This window comes from Zeus faber (genome assembly GCF_960531495.2).
Source record: "Zeus faber genome assembly, chromosome: 22".
NCBI classification, from domain to species: domain Eukaryota; kingdom Metazoa; phylum Chordata; class Actinopteri; order Zeiformes; family Zeidae; genus Zeus; species Zeus faber.
The window spans coordinates 22541027-22552650 of record NC_137209.1 but is presented as its reverse complement, the minus strand read 5'-3'; the positions used below and the strand labels follow the sequence as shown (position 1 = coordinate 22552650).

Below are 11624 nucleotides of genomic sequence, written 5' to 3'. Positions count from 1 at the left end.
CGTGTGGCAGCGTGTGCTCAGCGCGGGGTACCTCGATGTTACACCCCCCCCAGCCACGCCGGCAGGCCGCCAGGTCCACAGGACCTCCGCAGGAGCGTGACAGGCAAGATGGCAGCTGCCTGCCGCATCAAAGAGGGCGGGAGGGAGGGAGGGAGGGAGAGTGATAATGGGGGGTAGCTATGATGGGGACAGAGGGAGAGTGTGCTCTACCCCTGCTGCTAGAGTGATGATTGGAGGGAGGCAGTGGGTGGGTGGGGGGAGGGGGGTGGAGGGAGTGAAGGGGTGAGTGAGGAGAGGGAGGGAGGAAAACGTGTATCAATTACAACGCGTGGCCACTAGATGACGCTGCAGCCCCAAGAAACTAGGATTTAAAAAGAAGAAGACGTCCACGAGTGTCAACACAGTCCATTTACAATATCAAACTGTACTTTTATTTCGTAACGCAAACATTGTAAACTCAGTATTTCTGAGCTCTTCATCCCATGAATACATTTATAGAAATAATAATTATGAATAATAGAAAACGAAAGTCCCCGAACCCTTCTGGCAGAACAGTAATTTAAATACATATCTATATATGCTATGATGATGATGATGATGATGATGATGATGATGATGATTATAATAATAATTATTATTATTATTATAATTATTATTATTTTAATGTAGTGTTTAGTGGATTTCTAACCGTGACGTCACCGAGGCCGTCCAACCAATCGTCACGGTGCCCTCAAATCCCGCCCCCTCTGACGGAGCGCTTTCCCCATTGGCGGAGCCTCCCTGTCCGTCAAACGCCGGAGCCGCGAGAGCCCAAGTCACGTGACAACGGTTTTTTGTTTTCGCCGCTTCCTGCTTCCGGGCCCGGTCACATGACCCAGGAGAAGGCTTCCGGGTGACGTGCTCCGTGTGCTTCTCTTTCTTCCCCCTCGAGGACCGTGACTCCCCCGTCGTTCGTCCCGGGTCTGAGGCGCCCTCCTCGGCCGGGCGCCCACCGCTGAAGGGTCGCTTCGTCGTTCTCGCATGGCGGACGGGGAGCGCTCGCCGCTGCTGCCGGAGCAGCGCGACGGCTCCGGCCGCCTCTCCCCCGGCGGTGGCGGCAAGGACGGCTGCCCGCCCTACCCGCCCTACCCGCCCGGTGAGTGGGATCGATGAACCTGCTGGTCGGAGGTTCACCTGGGGACCGGAGAGGGAGCAATAATTAAATGCGTATATTATCATCATTATTATTATTATTATTATTATTGTTGTTGTTGTTGTTGTTGTTGTTGTTGTTGTTATTATTATTGTTATTGTCGTCATCATCATCATCATCATCATCATCATTATTATTATGATGTTGTTGTCGTTGCCAATAAGCGTAGGTGTACTTGGTAAATAACGTCTCACTTTACGTCAGGTCGTAAAATGTACCTATTGCACACAAGGTTCAAGGTTTGTTTTTAAATTGTCATGAACCAAAGATAGAATGAAAACTTGGAATTTATATATTATTATTGATTGGTTATTGTTTAACGGATTATGGATTGATTTTTGTTTATAGTTTATGGATTGATTATTTGATTATTGTTTATGGATAATGGATTGGTTATTTGAATATTGTTTACGGATTAAAGATTGATTATTGTTTATGTGTTAGGGATTGATTAGTGTTTATGGATTATGGATTGATTATTTATTATGTGTTAATTAAATGAAGGCATGAATTCAACAGACAACAAAGGCTAAATTTAAAGACATCACAATATTACAACAAGCAAAATCACGGATCATATCTGGTCCCAGATTACATTTACATTTACATTTAATCATTTATCAGACGCTTTTATCCAAAGCGACTTACAAGGGAGAATAACATTCAAGCTACATTGCGACAGAGATTAGTGTAACAACAACATTAGTGTAACAATAAATACTGCAAGGTGGTGCTAAGTAATTGTAGGTTAGGACAGGAGGTACTCACTGAAGAGCTGGGTCTTCAAGTGCTTCTTAAAGACAGAGGGAGGTCCCCGCTCTGGTCATTTTTGGCAGCTCGTTCCACCAACGTGGAACTACAAATGAGAATAGCCTGGATTGCCGTGGTTGTATGGCCGGCAGAGCCAGGCGACGCTCATTTGAGGAGCGCATCATCCGGGGGGCAACATGTGCTCTTACAAGAGCATTTAAGTAGGTGGAGCATTCCCAGCAGATCACAATATCAACATTATAATGATGTAGGTATCGCCCATTCAGTGATTTTACAAAGAAGTCCTGAAACCTTTGACACAATTCAAAGTTTCTTCACTATTTAGAGTAGATAGATAGATAGATGGATAGATGGAGGGAAACAGCAGCTTGCATCACAAATAATAGGCAATAATATAGTAATAAAGTAACACAATAAACCTTAAAAATTTACTAAAATAATAGAAACATTGCCAACATACAACAAACCTCAAATTAACTACGGAATCTACATTTTCTTACAATCCAAACATTACAATAAAACTGAAATGAACCTAATAATAACAATAATAATACAACAACAATACAATAAACCTAAATAAACAATAAAAACAAGCAAGAAAACATGGCAAGAAAAATAATTCTCCAATAAACAAGAAAGAATAGGCCATAAACAGTAAGCAATAAAACAAACCTAAATGTTAACAATGAAATAAATCTTAAAATAACAAGAAAGAAAACTTGATATGCAATAAACAAATATAAAATTTATAATAATAAATAAATGTATAATAATAAATAACCCTAATACGTAAAAGATAAGTTTAATTTGGTTGTTGTGGATCTAATCGCCTTAATACTTCTCGTTTCGTTTTGACACACGCTCCTTTTTCACTTTGCATTTTCACTCGTTCATTCTCCCGTTCCTTATCTCTATCGCTGGACTCTGCTTTAATAAAACACGCTGCAAGTGGCGGTCAAAGGTTATTTCATCAAATTGGTTGAATCATAACTGCTTCAATAATTGAATCATTACAAGCTGCAGATGGAGCTGTTCTTTTATTAGAATTTTCTGCATTAATAGCGGAAAACGGGAACGGATTTTGAGGAATGGCTCCCGCTCCTGCTCTCACTTCCTGTTTGGGTTTCTCAACGTGTGTTCTGGTTTTTAAGTTGGGTTCACTATTCACACACTCATCACATATACTTCTCTGATGAAACTCCAAGTCCTAAAATAAATACGTCTAAATGGGCGTTTGTTTAAAAAATGAAGAAGAAAATAGAAAAGGGAGGATTCAACTAACCATTAGTCAAATATTTACATTTTTGACCACTACATGGGGCGATAATCTATCATAAATGGATCAAAACACGCTGATTATTCTCCTGAAAACCTGTGATTCTTTGCTGCAGCACAGTGAGTAATTGTGCACAAAAATAATTCACAAATATTACTTTTCACACCTGTTTGCAGGATTGTTGCGATCATAACGTTTAAGTTGCCGATTTATTGCCACAACATTTTAGTTGACGATTCTCACACAAATAATTGTGCTTAACAGTTTGACTGCCTCTTTTTCTCCCATTTTACCCCAAGAATCATAGTATAAGTCTTATAGTACCTATATTTCTGTTGTGGAAAAGTCATATATCGACACCGAACATCAAACCTAAGCAGTCAAGCAGCCTGGACCCAACGCTTCTGCTTTTATTTATTGACTTTTCTGACATTTGTTTAAGATTCCCCATCTCATTCAGATGGGAACATATGAATTGTCGAATCTGACGATTTTAGATTTGAACCGATTGTAGAATTTAACGCATAAAACTGAACCGGCTCCTCCTCCCCACCCCCCACCCCCCCCCCCGCAGCGCTGGCCCCCTTCCCCAGCCCGTCCTCTGCGCCGGGGAACCCGCCTCCCCCCTACTCCCCCCAGGGCAGCCCTGACAGCAGCAGCGCCCCCATCATCAGCTGCAGGGTCTGCCAGAGCTCCATCTCCGTGGAGGGCAAGAGCCACCAGCATGTGGTCAAGTGCGGGATCTGCAACGAGGCCACGGTGATAACCAATTATTATTATTATTATTATTATTACCTTATTGTTTTTGTTCAGATTTTTCTTATTATTTTTCTGGCTGAAAGTGTCTGCTGCACAGCAACCGCGGAACACACGGACATGAATGAAGTGCCGTTGGATTCGGGTCAGCTCAGACATTTTGGGTCCAAGTTTGATCCACGTTGATCTATATTTGTCGCAGAAATTTGCGAAAAAACCGGAAGTAGCCAAAGCGGGCCGGGCTGCATTGGTGGAGCCGGCTGGGGCGGTGGAGCGGGGCGCTTTGTGACATCATCATCCAATTTGTTATACATGTGCAGGGTGTGGCTCCGTCGGTGTGTATTGGTTGCTTCACGCGGGATCTTCGTAACTTTCTAGAAAATTCCATCTAATATATCACCTCAGCTATTTGCGTTGGCTCCTGCTAAATCGCAAAAGAAACACGCAGCACAATTATTTTTGAAGTCCTTGCATTTCCATCGTCCGCAGTTTTGTCACGGACAGTTGGTCTTAATTCCTCTTTCTTTTAAAAGATTTGTGCTGGTCTGTGCAGCCAGCGACAGAGCCCTTCCCATGCTTGGCTCTCAGTAGTTCTTAAGCCGTGGGTGGAGATACCCCACGATAGAGCTTGGGAGGCGCTTGAAATTCTAGTCTCCAAGTGACGGCGGAAGGAGACACAAATCTGAACGGCTTCTTGAACCACATTGGGGGGCCCCCAAAAAACGGACCGGGTTGTCTGATTCAGCAGCGTGTGTGAGTAGGCCCATCAGAGACCCAAATGTATGTGCACCAGCACTGAAAAAGTGATTTATTTTTTTCATAATAGGTCCCACAAATTTACAGATTTTAACAAACTGAGTGTGAGATCTGCAACGGGGCCACGATGCATCCAGCCCTGGTCTGATAAAACATGTTCTTATATTATTATTATTATAATCATTCGCATTATTCTTATTGTTTTCAAAGCTAAGATCATAAAGGGAAAGTACAATATTTGATTGAGGACTCATTTTAACTGTATTTAAGTTTGATTTTTGGACTCATTGAGGGTTTTTAGACAAGGTTTAACCAAATTTAAGCATCATTTCCAGGCAAACGTCATATATTTGATAATGCACGTCAGATATTTTGGAAAGCTGGCAGCGATCCTCCTGTGTAAAATGTGGATATATATCGATTTAGAATCTTATTGAATATTCATTCAATCTGTACTGATTACTTATCACGTCCGATCGTCTGTCAAAATAACAAAGAAGAGTGAAAGAGAAAGGAGGAAACTCGGTGGCGATCAATAAAACACGAGCTGCTGTGACTCCACGTGGGCGGGTTCCAAGGTGGATGAGACAGGAACCAGGTGATCAGTCACCCGGTCATAAAACAAGTAACAATACCAAAAACCTGTCTTGGTTTTACTTCACATTTGCCCTCGAAACATTGATTTGTCGACCGCTCAACGCCGCCGTCTCCCCCGTCTCCCCCGTCTCCCCCTCTCCCTCTGCCTCTCCCTCCAGCCCATAAAGAACGCTCCGGTGGGGAAGAAGTACGTGCGCTGTCCCTGCAACTGCCTCCTCATCTGCAAGGTGACGTCGCAGAGGATCGCCTGCCCCCGGCCGTACTGGTGAGGCCACGTCACCGCCTCGCGAGGCCTGGAAGGGCCTTGAAGGGCCTTGAAGGTCCTTCCAGGCGCCCTGGGCTCGGCGGTGGGGAACTGACGGTGCCGAAGGTGTTGAGGGGCTTCCTCTCCGACACGTTCAGTTCTGCAGATTAAATTGGAACACCGAGCGTTTTCAGCTTGGATTGAAAACCTCCAGAGTCGCAGAGGATCCAGATTATTGATATTGACTTTGCATGGAACTGATATTCTCTATATTTGACTCTATATTTAATTGACTTGGCATTGAATCAAATTTGAGTCTGTGTTAAATCAAATAAGACTCTGTATTTACTCAATATTGACTCGATATTGAATCAAATCTCCCCAATCAATCAATCAATCAATCTCTCGCTATTTGGTTTGGTACTGAAGAGGAATTGATTAGACATTGAATCGATTCTGATTCTGCATTGACTCGTGTTAAATTAAATTTGACTCAGTATTGCAAAGTCTTGGATCTAGTGTGTATTGACTCGGTATTTAATCAATATTGAGTCATTGTTGAATGAAATTTGTTTTAATATTGACTCAATATTGGATCAATATTGACTCCTTATTGAATCAACTTTGATTACTCGGGATTGAATTGATATTGACTCTGTAGTGAATCAAATTCGATGTTGCATTGACTCAATATTAACTCCACTTCAACTCTGTATTGACTCAGTATTGGACCAACATTGGTCACGTATTGACTCTTTATAGAATCAACTTAGATTTTGTATTGACTTGGTTTTGACTCCGTTTTGAATCGATATTGACGATGTGGTTCTGGCCCAGTAAGCGTATCATCAACCTGGGGGCGGTGCACATCGGGAGGGACAGTCCAGAGCCGCCGCAGCAGCCGGTTGGCATCAGGGTGATGTGTGGACACTGTGCCAACACCTTCCTGGTAGAGAACACACACACACACACACACACACACACACACACACACACACACTACAACACACACACACTACAACACACACACTACAACACACACACACACACACTACAACACACACACACACACACACACACAGTACAACACACACACACACACAGTACAACATACACACACACACACACACACACACACAGTACAACATACACACACACTACAACACACACACACACACACTACAACGCACACACACACATAGTACAACACACACACACACACAGTACAACATACACACACACACAGTACAACACACACAGTACAACACACACACACACACACACAGTACAACACACACACACAGTACAACACACACAGTACAACACACACACACACACAGTACAACACACACAGTACAACACACACACACAGTACAACACACACAGTACAACACACACAGTACAACACACACAGTACAACACACACAGTACAACACACACAGTACAACACACACACACACAGTACAACACACACACACACAGTACAACACACACACACACACAGTACAACACACACACACACATACAACACACACACACACACACACACACACAGTACAACACACACACACACACACACACACACACACACAGTACAACACACACACACACACACACACACACCAGTGAAGGTGTACATCACAGGTACACACTTGATGGATTGAACTCATGCTGTGTCTCTCTCCCTCTAGTGGACAGAGTTTTCAGACAGAACTCTCGCTCGGTGTCCACACTGTCGAAAAGTGTAAGTCCTTCAGGAAACTTTCTGGAATATTTGATTTAAAGCCATTATTTAATGAACAGAATAACAACAACAATAATAATAATGATGATAATAATAATAATAAAAATAGCTTTTATTTGTAAAGCACAATTCGTCCAGAGCATGCAGCTCATGACATTTAAACATTTAAGAAACAGTAGATAAGAAACGCAGGAAATAACCATGAAAAAAAAAATAAAAAAAAATACTCAGCAAATTATTCACAAAAAAGACGAATAAATTCACATATTCTGTACGTTTGAAAAGGAGCAGGTAGAAGGAAACGTGTGTTAAGTGCTTTACAGTAATAGAAGCTAATAATAATAATGATAATAATGATGATGATAATAATGATGATGATAATAAAGATGATAATGATAATAATAATTATGATGATGATGATAATAAAGATGATAATAATTATGATAATAATAATAATAATAATAATAATAATAATAATTCGCTGCAGGCAGCAATACACTGGGTCCAGTTTGGTCGTGTTTTAGTCAGTTTTACAGTTTTCTGAGTTTCCATAATGCCAGGATGAGACTTCACTAATTCAGACGATTTTGACCCCATTTTGTCGTGGCTGACAAATCTCCAGTGACGAACGGGCGTATTTTAATATTAATAATGATAATATTAATAATAATAATTATTATATTAATAACGATAATAATGATAATAATAATAATACAAACAAAAACAAGAAGGTACCATCCCAACAGGATGAACCCCTTAATGATGATGATGATGATATAATGATAATATAATGATAATACAAAGGCAAACAACCAAGAGGCAATGTTTTAAAATAATAAATAATAATCCTTAATAATCCTAAACAGAAACAACAGGTTTTTGTCGTCTGACTCACTTCCTGGTTTGGGTTTCCAGCTCCTCCATTGGCTGGCGCTATCCCAGGAGGCGGAGCTTCCTGTGCTTCCTGCTCTTCGTGGCGGTGGCGGCCTCCACCGCCGGACTCATGGTTCGTCGCAGAGTTTGATCGTTGCTCCCAAAGTTCTGCCGTCGTTCACTCCGTCCAGGAAATGACATTTTTTAACGCTGCGAAAATGAACACAAATTTGTCTTATTTTATTTTAAAGTTCATAGAAAGTTTATTTTCATACTTTTAGCTTCGCTGTTCTTTATGTTTTAGAAAATAAAAAGGATCGTTGTACTACTATTAGTACAACGATCATTAAATGATTCCCAGTTGAACTTGATCTGCAGATTGTGTATTATCACAGGAAGTGATGTCATGACGTGGATAAGATCACACTGTGATGTAAATGTCAATGTGCCGCTGGGAGATGTGGGTGCGGCTTAAAAACAGCAACTGTTTACAAAAAGTATGAGTAAAAAAAAAAAAAGTACTAATTAAAAAAAACATTTTTTAAGTAAAATAGTAGTTTGGAAAAAGTAGTAGTTAGACAAAGTAGCAGTGATTAAGAAGTAGTAAAGAAAAAGTCATTATTAAAAAAACGAAGTCGCTTTTTTTCCCCTTGATTTAAAAAATGTTTACGTTTCAGAAACGTAAATGAAATATACCGTCAGCAGGAGGCGATGTTTAGCACCTGAGTTAAATGAGAAACTACGATCAGCTCTCCCTCCCTCCCTCCCTCCCTCCCTCCCTCCCTCCCTCCCTCCAGGTGGGCACCTGGGGCCCTGCCCAGCACTCCAGGGGGATCTACGTGTCCTGGGCTCTCATGGTCTTCATCGCCACCTTCGCCATGGCCAGAGCTCTGTACTGGAGGTGCCTGAAGATCAGCGACCCCATCTCCAACATCCCATAGAGGGAGGGAGGGAGGGAGAGGGAGAGAGGGGGTGGGGGACGGACGGAGAGAGAGACAGACGAGGGGAGAGAGGGAGAGGTGGAAGACGTCAATTCTGGATTTAAAAAAAAAATATATATATATATATATATTTGGGAAAAAAATATTTTTGCGAAGCTGCTGAAAGAAAATCAAGTTTTCCAGGAAATTTCCGGGAAAAAAAACCCCCAGAAAACGTGTCTGGAAAAAAAAAAGGAGCGAACAGGATCCACGTCCGCCCGACGGCCATTTTGTTATTTGTCTGTTGGGAGACGTGGTTGTTGTGATGTCGGAGCTTCCTGTCGGGACCGTCAGGAAGCTCCGGGGAGTTGGGATCCACTTCCAGGACGGAAACGTCTTCGTCGTCTTCTTCTTCTTCGTCTTCGTCTTCTTCTCTTGATTATCCAAAATGGCCGAATGACCGCTTGAAATTGAAAATGAAGGAGTGTGGTGGTGTTGCTTTTTGGGCATGAACTACGTTCCCTGTTTTTCCTTTTTATTGGAAAATCACTTTAAAAGGCGTGAACGCGACGTGTTGAGCGTTTAACTTTTAACCCTTTAATACCTCGACAAAATAATAACGTCACCTTCAGTCTCTACGGCACATCCAACTGTACATATACTGTTTGTGTGTATATATTTGTATTTCTATATATTTGGAAGAAGGGATGTTTACACCATTCAACCATAAACTACGACTTCATATCGTGTGCGATTAAAAAAAAAAAATAATAATAAAAAAAAATTAAATTGTTTTCACATCAACTTTGGCACAAACCTCAGAAATGGGATCTGGGTCGTTTTCATATCTTTCACGTGTTTTTAATGAAGGAACTTAAACGGTTTCGAAAGCATTAATGGAATCCTCCTGATAACCACATAAATAATCAATGTAAAAAAAAATGTTGATTTGATTTAATCATTTAAACCAAACGGAGACGCTGAGAAAGAGGGAAAAACAACATTATATTATTAAAAAAAAAAAAAAAAAGTTTCAACTGCCGACTGACGCCCCGGGGTCTTTGTCTTTCTTTCTTTCATTTGTTTAAGCTTGTATTTGAAGCGGGAATCTGCCGCGAAACATTCCGTTGGCCACGCCCTGAGAAATTATTTTAACGCGTCAGTACGGATCACAGCCGTAACTTTTGTGATGGTTTGCGTTTGATTCTGCGTTGATCTGTATATTGTGTAAAATGTACATTTAATGTGGTTTTCTGGGGCTGCGCAGCGTCCTCCAGTCTCACTGTGAACCTTGTTCTTTTTGTAAATGATGAAATTAAACCGACTTTTATGAAGCCGAGTTGAGAACTGGAGCCTGTTTTCTGTTCCGAATGTGACTAAGAGTCAAAAAATGTTTCCCTGAAGGTGCATATACATCTTCTTAAATTGGTTCTCCTGTTTGCACGCTGTGTCGTGGTGTATCTCATGAGAGAGGGATCACGTGCAGGAGGCGGATTTGATTTCCAATGATTTGAAATCCAATGATTTGTCATTGAGTTCAGATGTGAGATGGACACGGTGCTGACGTGGGTTTAATCCACCTGGATAACACTGGTTTTACCGGGTTAAGAACTATTTAAAACCAACCACAAGGCCTGATTATTGCTGTTATGACGTGGCTATTAGTGTAATTACGGTAACGTCAATATCGCTCCTTTTTGATCATCGCTAGACGCATATAATAGAATCTCATGGTGAGGTTGCAGATCGTGACCAACTGAGTCCCCCTCCCCATGACGGTGCAACATGGCGGCCTCGGTGGAAGAGACGGCGGCTGCAAAAAACCTCAGCTTTCTCCCCGGATGCCAGCCTCAAACAGTACATTCACAGGAACTTGTAAATGAGCTGGAAGACGTGGATTACAGTCCCTTCCAATGCACCTCCAGGCTCCCTGGGGTTATTCCTCATCTCCTTACCAGGTAAACAGGACCAAATGAGATCTGGTTCTTCCATGTTAGAATTGACATTGTAGTGAGTAAGAACATTTCTCTTTACATAAAGTTTGGCGGTTCCTGGGAAAACAGAGACAATGTTTTAAAACACCCCCCCCCCCCCCCCCCCCCCCACTGAGGTAGAGGCCTTTGTCCTCATTCAAAATAAATGATCGCAAGCATTTTTCTCTCACAGCACCCGCTCCCTCTGGAGATATAAACGGAGTGAAAACACAACCATTCTTATTTTCATGGGATTATACAATAATTACAACATACTTGTGAATATTATATTCCATTTCTGCCAAGTCCGTTCTGTAAATTCTACACGCTGCACCTTTAAATAGTTAACATTTCTCCATATTTTTGTTCTTCTTGTGCGATTTCAGGGTTGTTTTTTTTTATTTAATTTTTTCACAAGATTTGAGTCAAATATTATTTTCACTTTTTAATCGTCACAAAGTGTGTTCAACCTTCATTAAATTCACCACAAATTAATATCATATAATATTTGGTATTATTGTT

At 41.4% G+C, this 11624-nt stretch overlaps 1 protein-coding gene across 1 annotated transcript; it reads left to right on the top strand.

The window, feature by feature from the left end:
- The first annotated feature begins 885 nt into the window (after window positions 1–885).
- On the top strand, window positions 886–10448 carry LOC307246885 (type I phosphatidylinositol 4,5-bisphosphate 4-phosphatase-B-like). The gene is made up of 7 exons (XM_080022923.1): window positions 886–1135; window positions 3814–3998; window positions 5507–5613; window positions 6430–6541; window positions 7284–7336; window positions 8252–8342; window positions 9007–10448. Exons 1-7 carry the CDS (start codon window positions 1021–1023, stop codon window positions 9148–9150), a joined length of 807 nt encoding a protein of 268 aa, XP_079879049.1. The 5' UTR covers window positions 886–1020; the 3' UTR covers window positions 9151–10448.
- Window positions 10449–11624: the final 1176 nt, after the last annotated feature.

Coding starts and splice junctions, on each gene's coding strand:
- LOC307246885 (XM_080022923.1), top strand. CDS start 1,021: ATGGCGGACGGGGAGCGCTCGCCGCTGCTGCCGGAGCAGCGCGACGGC. Junction 5,614..6,429: donor GCCTGCCCCCGGCCGTACTG/GTGAGGCCACGT, acceptor GTTCTGGCCCAG/TAAGCGTATCATCAACCTGG. Junction 7,337..8,251: donor TGTCCACACTGTCGAAAAGT/GTAAGTCCTTCA, acceptor TTGGGTTTCCAG/CTCCTCCATTGGCTGGCGCT.